At 44.3% G+C, this 20,385-nt stretch overlaps 1 protein-coding gene across 1 annotated transcript in view; it reads left to right on the forward strand.

The window, feature by feature from the left end:
• Nucleotides 1-20,385, forward strand: part of GABBR2 (gamma-aminobutyric acid type B receptor subunit 2) — a 401,480-nt gene that overhangs the window by 100,247 nt on the left and 280,848 nt on the right. The window contains exon 4 of the mRNA XM_066625127.1: nt 1,526-1,696. Coding sequence (XP_066481224.1) covers nt 1,526-1,696 — 171 coding nt within the window. The remainder of the gene's footprint in view (nt 1-1,525; nt 1,697-20,385) is intronic.

The raw sequence follows: 20,385 nt of genomic DNA on the forward strand, positions 1-20,385 counted from the left end.
CCTGGCTCATGTGCCCTGTGAGAAGCTCTTGCCTTAGGGCTGGGGACTTCCGCTTGTGACTTTTTATCCACTCCTCTCTCTTCTTCTTGGCCCACTTCCCTGTTTCTCTTCTCCCATGGTAATCCGTTTCATTCCTTCTTCTAGGTCCCTTGCTGCTAGGGTTTGAGAATTCCTCTTTTCACTCGTCTCCCCTCCTTCTGCTTTGTTCACCCTCCATCTTCATCTGGTTTGCACCTTTTGTTTCTTCCTGGCTGTGTACCTTGCTCCAGCCTGCCTCTTTTCTGTCTCCCTGTCCTGAGAGATCCTCTCCTGCGTCCTCTTTCTCCTTCCTCTCTACCCTTGTCCTCCCTGCTTCTGAGGCTTCCTGCCTCAGCACCTTCCAAACTGCTGGCTGGGCCAGTCCCCTTTAGCTGCTGTCAGCTCCACAATGCCTGGTGATGACATTATTGTCAGTTGTGTTGGAGCCATGCAGATGTCCCATGCAGATGTAGCCCTGTGTGAGTTCTTGGAGCTCTGTGGTGTGTAGCTGAGCCTCACACAGCTTGTACCAATAAATTTAAGATTTCTGCTGTCTGAGTTGTGTAGTTTTGATGCTAACACTAGAGTGGACTTCATTTGGAGCTGCTAGTTAAAATAAATATTTGGCAAAGGATTGACCCTAGTGTGCCCATATGCAGAAGGAAGGCAGGACTCCTGTACCTTCAATAGTTGTATACAAGATGGATTTTGAGTACCTTGCATCTTTTTGTACCACCACATGGCAAACTGCAAAATTTCCTCTTCTGCACAGTTTTTAAAGGTCCTGTTTTTCTTTGCATTGGGTTACCCTAATTAACTTTATGAGGTAATGCTACTCTCTGGCAGCGGTTGCCAAAATGATGGGTTGCGACTCAGCCACAGAAACTGGATATGTGCCCATTCTCCCTTAAGGAGAATGGCTCAGGAATGCTGCCCCAATGGCACCACAGCAATCATGGTGCAGCGGGAACCCAGGGGCATGGTAACATACCTGGGGGGTCAGTGGCAGGCCTGCCATTCATTGAACGGGGAAAATGCCCCAGGTGTTGAACCTTGCACCCTCCCTAGGACCATGCGGAAGCATCTCTGAGGCTCCCGACATGATCAGAAACTTTGCTTCTGGTTTGCTGGAAGCACAGTTTAAGACATCGGGTTATCCTCGGGAGGCTTCTCCAATGTGTCCTGGAGTTGCTGAGAGATTCTGCAAAGCTTTTTTTTTGGGGGGGGGGGGTCGGATTCACGAACAGGGGGTGGCAGCATCCTTCGGGGGTACCATTGCGGACCTTTGCTGCAGGCATGGGGCTGGAGAGGTCTGCCACTGAGGGGGGATTGTGAAGCCTCCCAGAGGGTCCGGAAGACTTACAGTCCCCTCTGCCAGCCTCCCTGCTGCAACAGTGAGCGCCAATCACCGATTTATCTTTTTTGTCATTTAACAAACACTAGTTTTTTTAAGCCCATTGTTAGAAGAAGCTAACCAAGATTTTTAAATTTACTTTTTGTTTTTCAGCTCTCATTCGCAGCAACGACACCAGAGTTAGCTGATGATAAAAAGTATCCTTATTTCTTCCGGACAGTGCCATCTGATAATGCTGTGAACCCTGCAATTTTGAAGTTGCTCAAACATTATAAATGGAAAAGGGTGGGAACTCTTACCCAAGATATACGAAGATTTTCTGAGGTAAGATCTGCTTAACTATTTCATCATGGTAGATGCAAAAGATCTATATTTGTTGCACAGGGTGGTGGTGGCAGAGACACAATTTATCTCAAAATGCATTTCAGCGAGGGCTAATTCGAATTTGCAGAAATAATACACGGTGCGATCTTTACTGGCCAGAATGCAGGTGGGGGCATCTCATTTTGCCATTTTTGTTTTGCACACAGAAAAGCAGTGTGCTACTCATGGAGGGCCAGATGGCTTGCTAAGGAAAAGCATTTTAACCAACCATCTTAGGTGGTATGCTAAATTTTTATATACAGAATAGAGTTGCTTTTTTGTTGTTGTTGTGTTTAAATGGAGAAATATTCAGACTGCAGGCTTGGATTGCTTAGTTCAAAGCAATACAGTCCAAGAAGCATTTTATTGCTCACTGTTTTTTGCTTGTTGAATTGGCCTGAAAAGGGATACTATTTTTGTTGACAAAATTACAAGATGAGATTTACTATTCTTAGTACTTGTTGTCAGATACTAGGATGTGGGCAGTACAGTCAGTCTAAAGTTTATACCAGTAAGTCTTGGCCATCCAAAGGTCAGGGCAGCAGTACAGATAATGCTGGGTGGATGAAGAGGCGTAATTGGAAACGAGCAACATTGTTATGAAAGAAACTGTCTGATTGGGTCATGATGCTAGTAGGAAGAACTGAAAAATTCAGGAGCAAGAGGAAGTCAGTCTCTGAATTCTGGTTCTCTGGTACTGCTTGTCTCTGAACTGATTCTCCCACAGGCACATTCTGGAGTGGCAGCCCAGAAGGAAATTCCCAAGTGACTTTGCTATTCTAAGCCAGGTTATAGATCCCTTTATGCTGCTATCTTGATAGGAAATTGTTCTTGAATGTGGACTTGAATCTGTCATTGGAGACATCCAAGAGGGGTTTGCACAGGAGGAAAAAGCATTGTACTTTGTGAACTGGCCCTGATAAATGTAGCTTTCTGTATTCGTAGCCCTAGGATAAAGTCTGTTTGTGTGAAGTGCATGACTGAGAAATTATAGGAAGGATGGATGTTGCTTTTCATCTGCTCATAGGTTATGTTCCCATGGTTTTACTTACTGTGCAGGGCGACTTTTGAATGTGTTTTTTATTTAGCGTTTTTTTCCTCTAGAGTGAAATTCTAGGGATAATGTATATGACCCAAAAACCTGATATATGCAAATGTATATACAGCTATTTATGTGCATAATTAGCATGATTTCCACAATAGTTAAGCATGTTTGTAAATATTTGGGGAAGTATAGAAAACAAATGCAAGCTGTTGACTAGGTGTACCTTTAAACATATGCAGCTGAGTTATCCAGTACCCTTACCGCACTGGCATACCTAGAGGGGGGAAAATGAGACAAATGTCCGGAGCGCTAACTCTCCAGGGGCGTCTCGTTGAGCCTTCCCCCCACCGCCTACCCGCCCGCTTTTTCCTTTAAAGGGAGAGAAGCCGCTCCACCGGCTTCTGTCCCTTTAAGAAAGCCTCCTCCCAACGGAGGAGGGGCTCAGGAGAGGCCTCCGGAGACAGTGAGAGGGTGGCCTAGCGCATTGGCACTGACACTTTGCCTGGGTGCCTCTCCCTCTCGCTGCCTCCAGTGAAACCTGCGGAGGCAGCGAGAGCGTGTCCTAGAGTGTGTGCGACTCCTGTCGCGCTGACGCTCTGGGCTTCCCTGGCCCCAACAGAGGCTTCTGCGCCACCTGTAAGTGATGCAGAGGTCTCCTTTGGAGCAGTCTGGGTCTGCTGGAAGCAACACTCCAGACAGGTGGGCTTCCAGCAGCCCCAAAGCGCTCCAACGGAGGACTTTGCACCGCTTACAAGCGGCACAGAAGGCTCCGCTGGGACCTTGGCTGCTTCCTTCGTTCCCCCGTTTTTCTAAAGGGGGAATGGAGGAGGTAGCCACATGGAAATAATTGCGGTGACAATGACGTGACATGCGGTGATGATAACGGTGACGATGATCGTCACCGCAATTACTTCCAGGTCATGGTTGGGGGCGGAAACGGGGGGGTTGCTGGGTCACGGGTAGGGGGCAATGGGTTGGGGGGCGGAAAACCGGGGGTTGCCCCGGGAGCTGGGACCCCCAGGTACGCCACTGCAGCATAATCCTATGCATGCCTACTCAGAAGTAAGCCTTAATGAGTTCACTGGGCCTTGCTCCCAGGTAAGTAAGTATAAGATTGTAGCTGTAATTTCTGTGAGACCTGGAGTGAATATCCTTACTCTTTTGCTTTTTTTCTACACTCCTCCAAAGGTCCCCTATGGTCATGTATACAAGCAATAAATTACTTAACAAAATTTAAAAGCCTGGGGCACTCCATTTGCAGAAGGATTGCTAGTAAATCATTTTACTATGTAAAAAATGTGCTGGTCCTGGAGACTGTTTTGGCTGTTTCACGTATGTTCTCCTCTTATTATGGTGGTGAACTTTTACACATAGTCAATGACTTCTATAATGTCTTATTTCTCCACTAGACAGCTCACTTCAATGCCAGCAGGTCTGTCTTTCTGACACATGTGCACGCACACACCATATTTGACACTGGCACCACACTCAGGTTACCAATACTATCCAGTTCTTAAACTGAGGCAGACTGGAGCTTCCCTGCCTTCCCTTACAAAACTGCTTAATGTTTTGGCACTGTGCAAGTAGTAGGCACTGTGCAATAGTAATTATTGTGAAACAGTACAGGGTAATAAAAAAAAAAATCCCAGGACCCAGTAGTCCGGAGTAAAACAGATATAGGTCTGTGCACATCTTTTAAAAAAATTAACTAGGGCTGAATTTCAACTGAGCTGTATCACTGTATCAAGAGTTAACTTGTTTCAAGCAACTGGAAATCCAATGGGGATTGGGCAAGAGCTGAACACCTAAGGCAAAACAAAGGATGGTTACCCAAAAGATATATTTAGGAAAACTATACATGGAAAGGGGAAAAAAGAGTGTTCTGTACAGTGGTTTAGTTTAAGATTTTAAATATCTGGGTCAAAAACAGACCCTTCACATGCACATTTTCTAATATAGTGATTCCCAAATGTTTTAGCACCGGGAACACTTTTTAAAACAATAGCCTATCAGGACCCACCCAGTTTATCAAACATCAGAAAAATGTTTCACCTTATCAGCCTCTGAGGCTCAAACCTGTTTTTATCCTTTTTTCTGTACTATGTTGGGGAGGAGGCTGTCCTAGAGCATTTGTTGAGCTCCAAGCTAATCAGATCAGGATCATTCTGGCCTTGCGTTCCTCTTTGCCTGGCCTTTGATATAAGAGCTAAGGCACATTTGCCTAGTTACCAGTAAATGAGCATGTGCAGTTCCATTTCAGTTTCCATAGGGCTCAATATAGTTTCCTTTTCAGCTTCGGGGGAGGACTTCCTTTTTGAGTTTTTTTTGGAGCCTGCATTCATTGGATTGGGACCATTCTGGTGGTGTTGCGTTCCTCTCAACCTGCCTGTCAAACTGAACTGACGCATGTTCACCTGCTCATGACTAAACATGCGTGTTGGCTCAGTTTCACTTTCCATACATTTTTTATGTTGGAAAACGTCAACGTGTCAGTTTCATGATGCACCAACAATCAGGTTGTGGCCCACTGGTGGTTCCTGACCCACGGTTTGGGAAACACTGTCCTAGTGGATAAATCTTATTGATTTTAGTGAGACTGACTTCTATTTTTGAATAAATGTATATTCATTTGTTGTATTTGTATACAGTCCTTTACTAAAGGAGCTAAACATAATACCCATGAGATTATTCTATTCTTAGGATGTGTATGTTCAAGTTACAAAGAATTAACTGAATAATGCCCTAAAAATAAAATCTGTGTTCATGTTGACAGATTAACAGCATTTGTGCTGCAATTTGGCCAATCAGGTGGGTCAAACTGTTAAGGATATCTTACTTCCTTATTCAAGGAAGAAATCCTGTATTCAAGATTGCGATTTCTTCAAAGCAAAACCAATCCCCATCAATCTGCTTGGAAATTTTCAATTTAGCAATACATCAGTAGGGGTTCAGTATGGATGTAATGCAGGGGTGGGAACAGGATGGGAAGAAAATTTTACCTTAAATCTTACTTGTATAATTGTGAATTTTCTTGAGATATTGACATCAATTTTGGTTAGGAAAGCAGATGGGAATTCAGAGGGCTCATTTCAGGGGTCAGCCAGGTCGGCATAGCCCAAAGGCCCATGTCTGCACAAGAGCCCTCCCCAGCTGACCTCCAAAAAAGAGAAAAGGTGTCTGCCACTGCCCTTTCTACCTCACTTCACCCAGTAAGCCTCCCTGTTAGGCTCTGTCCCTGGCACGTTTACCAGGCAATGGTGGGGAGCAGCAAATGGCATCCTCTTCCAGTGTGTGACACTATTTCGCTCGCTGGATTCCTGTCCTGAAACCAACTTTGAAAGAGAAGACCCGCTGCTGTCTGCTATCAGCTGATAAGGTTGGCAGGGGGAACACTTGGGGAGTCTTTCTGGGTGGTGGTTGACAACTTTGGCAGCAGTGGACACCTTCTCTCCTTCAGCACTGCTGCTTTGGTGATGGCTTAGTTTTTATAGCACTGGATACTGAGGGGAAGTGGAGGATTAGGGACATAGCTTCTGTCCCCCATCTATCTCCTGCTAGGAAAGTTAATCAGGCACTAAGGGAGGGGAATCAGGAAGATAGTACATCAAAGGTGAGGGGCACCAGTAGTGTAGCTGCCAGAGAGCACTCCAACCAGCCCCTAAAATAAATCTTTCCCAAATCTTGTAGGGGCTCACTTTTGAGAGCATCAACAGGCATGTGGCTGAAGGTGATCCAGTTGACCTTGACAGCTTTCAAAGAAGTTTTGACAAAGTCTGTCACTAAAAGCTCTTGTGTAAACTCAGTAGTCATGTAATAAACCTCCACCCCACCTTAGCACATTGTCTTTTGTAGTGGCTGATCAGTGAACACCCATGGCAAGAGACAAGAATACCTCATCCAGCATTTAACACCTTGCATCGCTGCAGAGTCGAACCTGGCTGGGAAGCTGTAAGACATGGACCTATCAGAGAGAACACTATATGGGCCATTCACTGGGTAGGCATATGACACAGGGAGCCTATTACAGTGGCCTGTCCATCTAGCCACACCCATACACCCCTGTTCTTTGCTTTATTGCTGGCACCTGCTGGTGTGGCTTTCAGTATATTGCCTTTTGTATCCCCCTGCCACTTCCCACCATATACCATGACAACAGAGAAAAGGAGTCTCTTGATCACTTGGGAGTGTTCCCTCCCCCAGCCCAAGAAGTAATAGAGTGAGGATGCTGCACTCTCTGGAAGCAGAGAGGCCTCTCCCCCTGCAGAGACTTATCATGGGGCCAGCTGAGGTAAGGTACAACTAAGGTGAGAAGAAGGGATCCCTATCTGCTATAGGCATATCTGCTACACAGATCTTCCTAATGTCTTTACCTGTGGGACAGCTACCTGTGGGGAGCAAGGAGAAGCACAAAGTGAGTAACAAGGAATAGACAATGGCATCAGCTACACCTGTTATCTGATACCTGTTATCTGGCTTGAGATTCCTATTCTGTGTTTGTGAGGAGGGTGGTGCCACCAGAGTGGTCCCCTATAAGTATGAGAGCATAGTGGCTTGCACATTGCTTTTCCTGCTTCTAGGGGAGGGGGACTGTAGTGGACCCTCTGCAGATGAGTATTGTTCAAACCTCTGTGGCAGTGGTGCAGTCCTGAAAAACAGAAGACATTCAGTTGAGTATTCGACCAGCAGTAGCAATGGTTGAAGTACCTGGTTTTCTCCAAAAGGAAGCAGACACTCCCTGCTGTTAGCTGTTTGAGAGGGAAGGGTTTGTTATGCAACACAGTTGATAGCAGAGGTACATGTGAGATGTCAGAAGGTTGGGGGGGGGGAAGAGACATGAGATAGGGATGCAGCTTCAGTATGTTGTGGCATGGAACTCTCTCCCACCCTTTGCTTACCTTCGTGATGTGCATTGTAGTAGTGGTGGAGTTGAGGTACCAGTTGGGTGTTTTTGCATGGAGTCCTCCTGGGGTAGAATACCTACACTCAGAATTCTGAGGAACCTGTACCAGCATTGCTGTGCCCTAAGAGCAGCCTCTAGTTAGGATTTGGGTCTAGTTCTTGCAAGTGTGGTCACTTTTGCCATTTGCAATGGAAATTCTTCAGCCAAGAATATAACACAATTAATATACAGGTTGAGCTTTGGTAACAAGAGGGATCTGTTCCCAGAACCCACCTGGATGCCAAATATCACTTTAAAAGAAATCTATTTTAAAAACAATGTCCCTTTTCTCAGTGATTTAGAAACAGTCTTGCTGACCTTGTAATGAAAGACAGAGGCATCAGGCAAGCAATCATTCTCTTTCCAGACTTGTAGAAAGGCTTCACTCTGAGGTAGTGACCCCTCCCTTCACCTGGAGCTGGGAATGAATGCAGTGAGGAGGAGATAATCACTTCCCTTTGCATTCTTTCACATGCTCAGGGGGAAGGGAGGGGTCACTTGCTTGTTCCTTTTACGGGCCCTTCTCATTGTGATGAGATAAAACTATGGGTGAAAAATCAATGAGTAATTAGATAATACCTGTACAAAAATATTATTAGTCATGGTAAACTCTTGTAGTTGTGAAGAACCTCCAAATACCTTGCTTGATGTGAGTTCAATCTTCCAGTTGTTTTTGACAGTTGGCAAGCAATCTTCTTAGTTTACAATTTTAAATTGAAGTTTATTCTTCCAGCATAAAACAAATAGCAATGTTATGATATTCATAAATGAATAAAATTGTAGTTCAGTCTTTGCTCTAAGACGCTTACAAGTTAAAGTAACAATTTTATTTGGAAATAAAGGAAAGAAATTATAAAATGTTTTCAGAATAATTTTAAGTGGATCTCAGCTATGGACTAAAATTGGGCAAAACGTTGGTGCTTTAATAAAACTTCCATCAAATCCATGACTGTGGGCGCTGAACAGAATGTGCTAATACTACATGACAGTTTGCCTCAGCACATTTTCTGTTCCCTTGCTCTTCACCTGGTGTTTCTGTTATTAAGGAGTAATGAGAGAGTGGAATGGTTTCCCTTGTGTCCCTCTCCCCAGTTTGTAGTGAGTCTGCAAAAATTAGGTTTGGGGACACACAAGAAACAACAGCAGAAACTTTGATTATTAAAGTAGCTACTAAACATGCCTGACAAATTACATACACTGCTGTGCAGTATTCTTTCAGATCCCAGCTCACCTTTTTGGCAAGGACATTATCTTTATAAGGGGAGAAAAAATGAAAATAAGGTTCAGGAAGTGATTGTGCCCCAACAGAGCACAAGACTTCTTCCTCACAACACAACCCAGGCTCAATCCTGTTTCCCATTGAACAAATATAGAGAATTGCTTTCATTCCTGTTTAGTTCTTTTTTAAAGATAAGCATAGACAAATTCCTCCAAGGCTCATTTTTGCACTTTAGTGTCTTCCTAAAACTCTAGATAAGGAGACAATTTATGAGTTTTTCTTTTCCATGGGGAGCAACTGCTCCATTTCCTTTTTTAATCCTGCACACTAGAGGCAACCACAGAATGAAAGCATCTTTCCTGAGGTCTAGTTTATTTTCCCCCCTCTTCAATCCATTATCTTGCCATCCTTGAAGGCCCATCACAAGTCTCATCTATGGTTTTTCATCTATAATAAATTTTCCTGTATCTGCACCTTGCCTCCAACCCAGGACCAGGACTGCAAAATGCAACCCCCTGGAAAATTTGAACATGCCACCACTGGCTGCATCCAGAGACCATCTGAGGCCTCTGGAGGGCCTTAAAATGCCAGTTCCGCTTTCTTGGGGAAACCGGAAGTGATGTTTGAAGGCCTTCTGAGGGCTGGAGAGGCTTCTAGGTTTTCTAAAACCTCCAGATGCAACCAGTGGGGGGGCTTTCTTGTGACCCTTATATTATCACAGCGGATTCTGAAGTAGTCTATTTGCAGATGTGAAGGCAGCAGGAAGGAAGATAGTAATGCAGTCAGGTTCACATCTTACATTCATTTCATTTGTTTGAGTTCAAGCATACATGTTTGGCCAAAAGAAAAAAGACAGTGAAGAACAACAGTTTAAATAGTGCAGGTGATTCTGTCTGCCGTTCCACTCACTGGGTATATACCCCGAGTATGAGATGGGAGAATGAATCTGCCATCCCCTTAATCGTCTCAGTTCCTGCATGTCTCTCATAGTGTAATTTTAGTTTTTAAAGACAATATATATATATTTTGGACTGAAGGGTAGTTCATGATACATTATTTTTGCCTTATGGACTGACTTCAGAGCCCAACCCTTGTGCAAGATGTGACCTGACTGTGTTTTCAACAGTGTGTGTCATCCAGTTACTGCCGCACATAAGGTTGTTAGTCTGAGGGTTCCAAATGCTGGCTGCAAAGGCCTTCAGCCAGTATCTGATATGGCCAGCCTTTGACACTGTCCATGAGTGCAAAAATATTCTCTTTCCAGCTATTTCAAGTAGAAGTTGTATGCATTTGGCAGTTTGCAAACAACCATGGACACACTCTTAAGCAGTTCAGTTCAGTGGCATAGCAAGTGGGGGGGTAGTCTTCCCTGGGTACCAGGCCGGAAGGGACCACATGCGCTCCAGGGTTTTAAAGAGTCTCAAGCAAGCAAGCAACACTCTTCAGAAAGCTGGAGCGCACACATGGACATGTTGCTTGTCAGCAGACACTTGCTGGAGATTCTTAGAACTTCAGAGAGCTTGCTGGCAGACACTTTAGTAGAGTCTCCACCAAACATCTGCCGGCAAGTGATGAAGGCATGTGTGTGCTCTGAGTTTTCTGCAGTTCTAAAGAGTTCTGCTTGGTTGCTGGAGATTCTTTAAAATCCAGGGTGCGTGTGTGACTGTGTCGCTTGCTGGCAGATGCTTGCTGGAGTCTCTTTACCAACGTGTCTGCCAGCAAGTGCTCCAGAGTTCTGAAGAAGGGAGAACTTATAAATGATGTGATGGCAGCTGTTGGTACTGTGCATGTGTGCACATTATAAATTATAATTCTATTATTTCAATTGATCATAATGTGCTTTGATGGTCTTTAGATCAAAAGAAAGAGTATAAAAGTCAGATTGGCTAAATGGCAAGACTGGGTTTGTTGCTACACAGTGTTGGAAATGGTGATAGTGATATGAAGGGCGCAATCCTAAGATGCAGTTGGGCCGGTGCAAGTGAAAGTGGCTTAAAGCATTTTAGTGCCAATTCAACTGCACTTCAGCCGGTGCAAGGGACTTGTGCTGGCCTCCCAGCGCCAATGCGGGCCCTGGGCAGGTTGAGTTTGTGTTAGCCAAGCTCTGCCGGCATGGGGATCTGGGGGTGTGGGGAGGGTGGGGGAGGCGTTCTAGTTCCGTTCCCGGACAGCCCAGGGAAGTCCTGGGCTGCTCAGATTTGCACTGCCGTTTGAGGTGGGGCAGATCTGAGTAGCCCCATTGGGACTGCAATGGTTCTCCCCAGGGTAAGGGGAAAATTTTCCCCTTGCCGTGGACGAACCTCTGGCTGCCTGAAACTTGTGATGGATATAGCGTGGGCCTGTCGGCCTACCTATCCAGCACAAGTTAGGATTGCGCTGTAAAATTCAAGGACCAGACTTTGAGTGACATAAATAATTGACCACTCTGTATCTGCTTATCCAGTATAGTTCTGTGTCTTTGTGCACACTTGTGAGCTTGTTTACAAAGTTTTAGTCAACTAGGGTTCTGTCCTGCGCGTTTTTGCCGGGTTTAATTGGCCTTCCTATGCACACCCAAGGGCTTAATTTGAAGAGAGTGGGAAAACTCACGAGTCTCACTGAGGACCTAATTTAGGCTGCAGAATTGTTATTCCCAAAGATAATCTTTCTGAAGGAGGAAAACGAGACTTGTCTTAGACCCCAAGCTGATTGTAACAGGGCCAGTAATTGGAAATAGCTGGGTTCAAAAAACAAAACAAAGTAAAAGAAAACACCACTTCAGTATATTTACTACAAAAAGTTTCCCAGGAAAGTTCCTCATTGTAAGGGCTTTTGTGGACAGATTGCCCCATTGTTAATTGTCTCTGTGCTGGGGTTGGGGGTATTTGCACTTTTTCACACATTTGTTGTTCTTTCTCTGCTCTTAAATAATCACAGTTATTAATTCCTGAAGCCTGACTTTTTGGAAAATAGTAGTACAGTCATGTAGTGACCACCTGTTCGGACTGTTGTTAGAGCTGTTTTTTTGGGGGTTGGGCTGGCACCAAATGTCCAGGTACAGTGGACCACAGCAGAAACAGAAGGCATAGAAACAGGAAGGTCAGTCTGTTGGTTCCCCAAACACACTAAGGGCCAAACCCTATGAGCCTGTTGTACCACTGGAACTCAGGTGGTGCTGCATGCTCTTCTGTGGTTACAAAGTGCTACCTGCCATTCTGTGTAGTTGTGTAGGCGTATACCACCAGTCTCCTGAATAGCCCTGTTGCTGGTAAGTCAGTGGGGGTGGGTGGATGGGCTGTGGGCAGGGAGGAGAAGAATGTGGCAGAAACTGGGGTGGGGGGTGTTTGTATCAGTGCCACTGATATCCTCTTTTCCCAGCCTCATGTCGCCTTCCTATGTCCACTCAGACCTTTGCCAGTAAAATCACTGGTGCAGATCCAAGTAGACCTATCAGGGCAGCAAAAGCTTACCCCAGGGCAAGGAACAAATGTTATATTAGCTGAAGATCTCTGGATCTAACCACCCCTGCAGGATGCAGCATGTGTTCTGGTGGCATAGCTGCATCAGAAAGGGGGTTAAATAGGATTGGGCTCTGTGTTTTTATCAACAAATGAATGAGTGGGTGAATGAGAAGTTGGGTTTAGCTCCTCTTCAAATATTACATTTTTTAAAGGATACCACCAAGATTTTTAAAAATATACTCCTAAAAATGTGAAGTGTGAATGTGACAGGTGTTTGTAAACACATGTATTGTGCCACTGCTGTCAGGTTGAAGCGTATGTGAAAGAGGTGTCCTCTTTTCTGTGGCAGCCAGGCAGTGGAGCTCTTGTCCTGTAAAGCCCAGTTGGCCCTCTCTTTGTTAACATTCAGTATAACATAAAAACCATACTGTTTCAGCACACTTTCTGTGTACCTGATACTTGAATTTCTGTTCTCTTGCTGATTTTGTTCTTAACATTTTTGGTTTGAATTTTGATAAGCATATTGTTATGTTTCAATTTATATTCATTCCCTTGGTTGCTGGTAGAATGGAAAGTTGGGATAAAAACATATATTACAAGTGTTATAAAACATAATACACTTGTCAGAGTTAAGTTTGGATCTTTTTACGTGTACACCTGGCAGACCCAGATTTGTTGTTATGTCATATGTGACACTCAGTGCTGGTCCAGCACTATGTTTATTTTAAGTTTGCCATCAAAATAAGTTACCATTTGAAAAATGTTTTTTTTTTTTGGCAGAACTCAAAATGGTGAATGGCAGTGCTTCCAAATCCATTCTTTATCACTCCAGACTAAGTAGCAGAGGTGTTTATTTTCTCCCCTTTGGCTGAAATATGTTGCCTGTTGATATACTTGTCAACCTGCTGATTTTTTAAACCCTTTGTAATCTGTAAGGACTCATTTCCTCTAAAACATTTTCTCAGATTCTTGCTATCAACCAAGGTCTCTTACGGGAAGCCCTCACAAAGTATAGGAACTAATCAGCAGTGTTCTCTGAATAACAGAATGTTAACTTATTTCAACCATTGGTTCCAGTGTGGTACTTTTATAAGACAGAATGGCATGAGCATTGCACTTAGGACACTTCAGTTTATCCTGACTCGAGACTACTAGCTACACTGAGGAGCAATAAGGCTTGATTTAATATCTAATCATGATGTAGTCTTTAGTCCTGTAGTTCTCTCATTGCTTACTTTATGTGAGTTTGGGGGACACATTTTCATTTCCATGTTGTTCTGGGATACTGGGAAACAACTATTAATTTGTCTGCAAGATAAAAATTTCATATGGCTTACAACTTCAAACAGTTATGTTTGTGGATATTTGGAAGCCTTTTTCCTTCTCTCTCTCTCTCTCTCTCTCTCTCTCTCTCTCTCTCTCTCTCTGTGTGAAGTACACAATACCATAGTTTGCTTAAATGTCTTTATAGTTTCCTTTCCCCCCTTTCTCTCTCCCCCTTTTTGTTAAAAATGGATACATATTCTCCTTGTAATGGTCTTGAACATAGATATATCTTAATTGGTTTGCAAATTGTTTGTTCTGTTTATATTCGTATTGTGTTCTTAAGTGTATTTTTTCTCTCACAAAAATCAAAAATTTTAAAAAATTAAAGATGAAAATTTCATTGTTTAGCTTCTAGCATATTTAACATGTGCAAAGGGGAAAAAAATGATAGTTGGTACCTATCCTCCAGCAGTCCAGACACTGACCTGCTAGCCATTGTGGCATTTAAAAAAAGCTTACTAAAATGTGCAGAGGTGTTGTTTGTTACAGTTCCTTCCCTCTGGTGAATTCCATCAACATCATCAGTTTCATTTTGGTAGACACTTCAGGACAACTTGACTGTCACAAGAAGATGGTAGATTGAGAAAGGCAGCTTCCTCTGGCTTAATTGCCCTGAGAGTAAGCCATGACAGGCTTGACAAAGCCTAAAGGGGAATGTGCAGGACTGGAGAAGATGTTGATCTTCCAGTTCAGTAATGGTTAATGTTACTTTTAATACATCCTGGAAAAGGTGAATGTGCCTCTCTTTTTGCAGATGATGCAGAACAATCTTACCTATATTTACTCAGAAGTGTTTAGTGGTTCTTACTTCCAGGTAAACATGCATGGGATTGCAACTTTGCGGTGCAATTCTATATGCATCCAAGGAAACTTAAATACAGAACAGTGGACTTGTCACATACAGAAGGCTGGCTGATAGCAGGAAATAATATCAGGCTTTGCTTCCAAGCAGTGCCTGGCCTGGGGTTGAGCAAAAAATGTTAACAAATGCTAATAACCCAAGAAGCCCTCTGAATGAGTGTTTTCTAGTAAAGGAGGCATCTGGGTTGAGGTGTCAAGGTCAGGTGACTCATTTTGCTTTCTTGACCAGTGAGAAAGTCAGACCCAGCATGAGTTTCTGGAGAAGGGGAAGAGAGTGAGAGAGGGAGAGAGAGAATGCAATGGAACCCAAGAAGCAAAGCTAGCAGCTGCAGATATACTTAGCGCCCAATCCTATCCCCTGCCAGTCATGCCAATGCAGTCATATCAAAAAGGCGTGCACTGCAGCCAGCAGTGGAGGGGGGACGTGAAGGTAAAGAGGAGGTAAGTATAAATGTTTTATACTTATCTCTGGGTAAGCACTGGGGCAGTCTGTGGGTCTCCTTGGACATATGCTACCACTTTGAGGTGGTGGAGTGGGTAGCATTTGAATGGGGGATAGGATCTGGTGCACTCCATTGCCCCCAGATTCACCCCCTCCTGCATTCTCCCCTCCTCACCCAGCAGCCTCTAGCCTGCTGACTCCACCCCCCCACCCCCCCGTAGATTTTTGCACCGTAGATTTGCCAGCTCCGGTGGGAGTGATGCGGTCTGTCAGTGGAGCTGCAATACTGCCACCTCTCACTGCAATGTGCGCAGAATGGCAAAATCTCATTTTCAGAATTCCTGAAGCAACAGCTAAACCCTGACATCATAAAGACAATGTGCCCTGTCCCCAACTCCCGTCTCTCTGGCCGTGGCTCCAAGCATGTGCAGAGAGCTTTTCCTTTTAATCTCATCCCAGTGATGCACAATCCATCCAAGTTTTGCCAGCACTTTGATTCTATAAAAGGTGTTCCCTTTCGTATTTTTCCTCCCTCAAATGCTTAGGAATTAAGGTTTACAATGTTTGTATCCATGCCTGTGAACGTATAGCTTTTTCAGATTGACCTATCAAATGCTTGCAAAACATTGCTGCTGTCTGTGCATCAGTGTGAGGAAGTCAACTTTCTAGTTGGACTATTGCCTATTGTAGTTGGTAGTTATCTTTTATAATGCAAATATGTTTTGTGGTCCCAGCATTGTACCCAGCACACGGGAAATCCCTGGAATTAGATTACATTTATTGTTGTGATTTATCCAGAATCGCAGTGCGGATTTTGAGCCAACAGGTCCACCACTGATATGGTATTCTCCCTTAGACAACTGCAGGAGAAATGCAGGGAACAACAACAGCCACTCTTTATAGCCTTCATAGAGCTGACGAAGGCTTTTGACCTGGTCAGCAGGGATGGCCTCTTCAAGATTCTCCCCAAGATCGGATGTCCACCCAGGCTCCTCAGCATCATCAGATCTTTCCACAAGGACATGAAGGGCACTGTTGTCTTCGATGGCTCCACATCAGACCCCTTTGACATCTGAAGGGGCGTGAAGCAGGGCTGTGTTCTTGCGCCAATCTTGTTTGGGATTTTCTTCGCTGTCCTGCTGAAGCATGCCTTTGGAACTGCAACAGAAGGCATCTTTCTCCAGAACAGATCAGAAGGAAAGCTCTTCAACCTCTCCAGACTGAGAGCAAAGTCCAAAGTCCAGCTGAAATGTCTGCGTGACTTCCTCTTTGCCGACGATGCAGCTGTCACTACCCACTCTGCCAAAGATCTCCAGCAGCTCATGGATCGTTTTAGCAAGGCCTGCCAAGATTTTGGATTGACAATCAGCCTGAAGAAAACACAGGTCATGGTTCAGGATGTGGACTCACCTCCCTGCATTACAATCTTTGCGCATGAACTGGAGGTTGTCCATGACTTTGTGTACCTTGGCTCAACGATCTCCGACACTCTTTCTCTCGATACCGAGCTAAACAAGCGCATCGGTAAAGCAGCTACCACGTTTTCCAGACTCACAAACAGAGTCTGGTCCAACAAGAAGCTGACGGAACATACCAAGATCCAGGTCTACAGAGCTTGCGTCCTGAGTACACTTCTGTACTGCAGCAAGTCATGGACTCTTCGCTCACAACAGGAGAGGAAACTGAACGCTTTCCACATGCGCTGCCTCTGACGCATCCTCGGCATCACCTGGCAGGACAAAGTTCCTAACAACAAAGTCCTGGAACGTGCTGGAATCCCTAGCATGTATGCACTGCTGAAACAGAGACGCCTGCGTTGGCTTGGTCATGTTGTGAGAATGGATGATGGCCGGATCCCAAAGGATCTCCTCTATGGAGAACTTGTGCAAGGAAAGCGCCCTACAGGTAGACCACAGCTGTGATACAAGGACATCTGCAAGAGGGATTTGAAGGCCTTAGGAGTGGACCTCAACAGGTGGGAAACCCTGGCCTCTGAGCGGCCCGCTTGGAGGCAGGCTGTGCAGCATGGCCTTTCCCAGTTTGAAGAGACACTTGGCCAACAGTCTGAGGCAAAGAGGCAAAGAAGGAGGGCCCATAGCCAGGGAGACAGACCAGGGACAGACTACACATGCTCCCGGCGTGGAAGGGATTGTCACTCCCGAATCGGCCTTTTCAGCCACACTAGACGCTGTTCCAGAACCACCATTCAGAGCGCGATACCATAGTCTTTCGAGACTGAAGGTTGCCAACTACTAAAAGTATTGTTGCTACTTCCCTGCCATGCCTTTTCTCTGCTCATATTTAACTAATGCAAGACCTTGCATGGTGCAGTTGCACCACCTAAAATTGCGGGTGAAATAACTTGGGTATTTTGGTGCAGTTGTCAACACTATCATTTGTGACATTGCCCTGGTGCAAAAGCACTTGAAAATGCTTCTATTAAATTTTTGGTTTGCCCACCAAATCAGAGGAACAGGGTTCTTTGAAAAACAAAGTTTTAAGGCCATAATAGATACTTCTTGAACTTAGGTACATGGCAAATTTTGCACAGACTTTGCTTTTCTTAAGTAGCTCTGACAAATTTTTCCCCCTCAAAATGAAAGCTGCATGGAAGCTAATTAGCTGTGAAATCTCAAATTTCATGTTATTTGCATAACACCACCCTGTTTTTCAAATTCTCTAGTGTAGGATTTCTCAAATTGTGGGTTACGACCCACTTGGTGGGTCGAGACCTGATTATTGGTGGCTTGTGAAACTTTAGCTGATAAGCTGATAGGTTAGAAGGCAAATGTATGGATCCCTATGGAAAGTGAAATGGAGCCATATCATGGATTTACTCATGAATAGGCAAACTTGCCTTAGTCCATTGGAAAGGGCTGACTGAGAGGAATCCAACAACACCAGAATCGTCCCAATCCAATGAACGCAGCACCCAAAAAACGCCCGAGAAGGAAGTCCCTCCCTCCAAGCTGAGGACTGTATTGAGTTCTGTAGAAAGTAAAACTAAGCTACACGGTTGCATTTACTCACAAGTAAGCAAATGTGCTTTGCTTGTAATTAGGTCAGGGAAAGAGGAATACAAGGCTACCACAATGGTCCTGATCAGAGACTTGAGCTGGTAAGGTGAATTTTTTTTTAAAGACTTGTAAAGCTTTGGAAAAGGTTTCAGGAATCAACCTTGAGGCAAAATCCGGATCCAGAGTCCCTGAGGCAGTTCATGGCTGAACACAGTCACATTCTGGCAACTCCTTTGACACCACTGGAACCAACCGTATTGGCTTCTGCCTTTCCATTGGACCATTTCAGCGACGTGGAGAGGGGGGATTTGCTGCATGGGTTGCAGTCTATCCTCCATATCTACTTTACCCAGGCTTCGCGCACTGGAGAGGACACTGTTCCAGAACCACTATTCAGAGCGCGATACCATAGTCTTCCGAGACTGAAGGATGCCAACTATATAAAGCTAGGTGGGTTCTGATCACGATATGGTTTAAATATAAATTGAACTGGGCACTGGGTAGGGCTGAAAATCTTACTGATTTTTTTGTGGGGGATTTTTTATTGCAGACAGGCTACAGAGAAAACTCACTTGGTGGAACAGAGCTGGCTTCTCCTTATTAAATTATTTGTTCTACTTTAATTTAATTATGTATAATTATTTATTTTAATTTGCTTGATTATGTCACTTCCAGCTGTGATGTCACTTCCGATGGGTCTTGGACAGATTGTCATTCTAAAAAGTGGGTCACAGTGCTAAAAGTTTGAGATCCACTGCTCTAGTGGACTCTTAAAAAATTGGATCTGTTGATGAGCATTTGAATTTCTTACCTTAGAACAGTGGTTTCCATACATTTAGCACCAGGACTCACTTTTTAGAATGAGAATCTGTCAGTATCCACCAGAAGTGATGTCATAACCAGAAGTGACATCATCAAGCAGGAACATTTTTAACAATCCTAGGCTGCAGTCCTACCCACACTTAGCCAGGAGTACACTATTATTGTTTTTGCTATCATTGTTAAAAGAATATACATAGTAGCTTGCTCCCAGTGTGGAAGGTATTGTCGCTCCCGAATCGGCTTTTTCAGCCACACTAGACGCTGTGCCAGAACCACCATTCAGAGCGCGATACCATAGTCTTTCGAAGTAGCTTGTTAAAAGAAGGGATCTGTAACATTTCCCCAAATGCAGTCACATACCATGGTAGCATCAAGTCTAATATATTAAAAATTAAATATTGAAATGAATGGAGACCCACTTGAAATTGGCTTGCGACCCACTTAATAGGTCCTGCCTCACAGTTTGAGAAACACTGCCTTAGAAGAACTTCAATTTGGGCTTAAATGCACAATCATCCAAGATGTTCCCCAGTTGCATCCACAGTACATATATATGTATTATTCTCAAAAATAACCTTTCTAGTACAACAGCTGTTGCCCTTCCATCAGGAAAGTACAGGAAGTTGTTCCTTTTGGCAGGGGGATATTCTTGGTGTCTGTCCACTAATTCTTAAACTACCCCCTCCCCCCCCAAACCTTGCAGGATCTACATCATATTATAAGCTACAGTGTACAAATATATCATATCTGAAGTGATATTTAAAAGTGATATTTTAAAAGATAAAGGGGAAAAGAAAGGATAGTCTTATGTGCACATACCTGAACACAGAGAGATACTTCTGAGTAAAAATACATAGGTTCAGACTCTATGTGAAGAGATTTCAGAAGTATATATCCATCCAAACAAAGCAGGCCAGTAAGGTAATCTTGTACTTAAGTGCACAAGAGTGAGATACAATATTACAGCTTCATCAGAACGTATTACTGGAGAAGCCAGGATGAATACCTGGGTTGAGATGATATTTGGGTCTAAAATTCTCTTCTTGGGAGTTGTGGGCAGCATGGGAGCACCTCATCCTTCTGCCTCAGCCCAAGAGGGGAGTTTCACATCAAAACGGGACAGGAGCAACATATAGAAGACAGAGAGGCTGGAGCATGCTGCCAGAAAAGAGCTTCATTGCCAAGTTTCATAGGGGAGATGGAGTAGGATAGTGATCAATCCATCACAGTCTGCCAATCAGAGTTTGGGTTTCCTTAGGCATTGTTTTGCATTATACTTGTTCCCACCTGGGGCCAGAATGCCCTTTTGCCTGCTGCTGCTGGCCTGGCCCAGGAGTTTTGAGGTTCAGGTAGGGGCTGGTACAGCGGTTGGGAGGCCTTAGGCTTCAAGGGCCTGCTTGGGTTGTTCCCATCTCCTTTCCCTCCTTGCCCTCTCCATGGTATTCCATCCTCCACTGTCCTCCCTGCCTCTCCCTCCAACTTCCAGTCCCGGCTGCTCTCCTTGTTGTCCTGTCATTGCTTTCTTTCAGTCTTTGCCAC

Source organism: Tiliqua scincoides, chromosome 4, assembly GCF_035046505.1.
Source record: "Tiliqua scincoides isolate rTilSci1 chromosome 4, rTilSci1.hap2, whole genome shotgun sequence".
Taxonomy (NCBI): Eukaryota; Metazoa; Chordata; class Lepidosauria; order Squamata; family Scincidae; genus Tiliqua; species Tiliqua scincoides.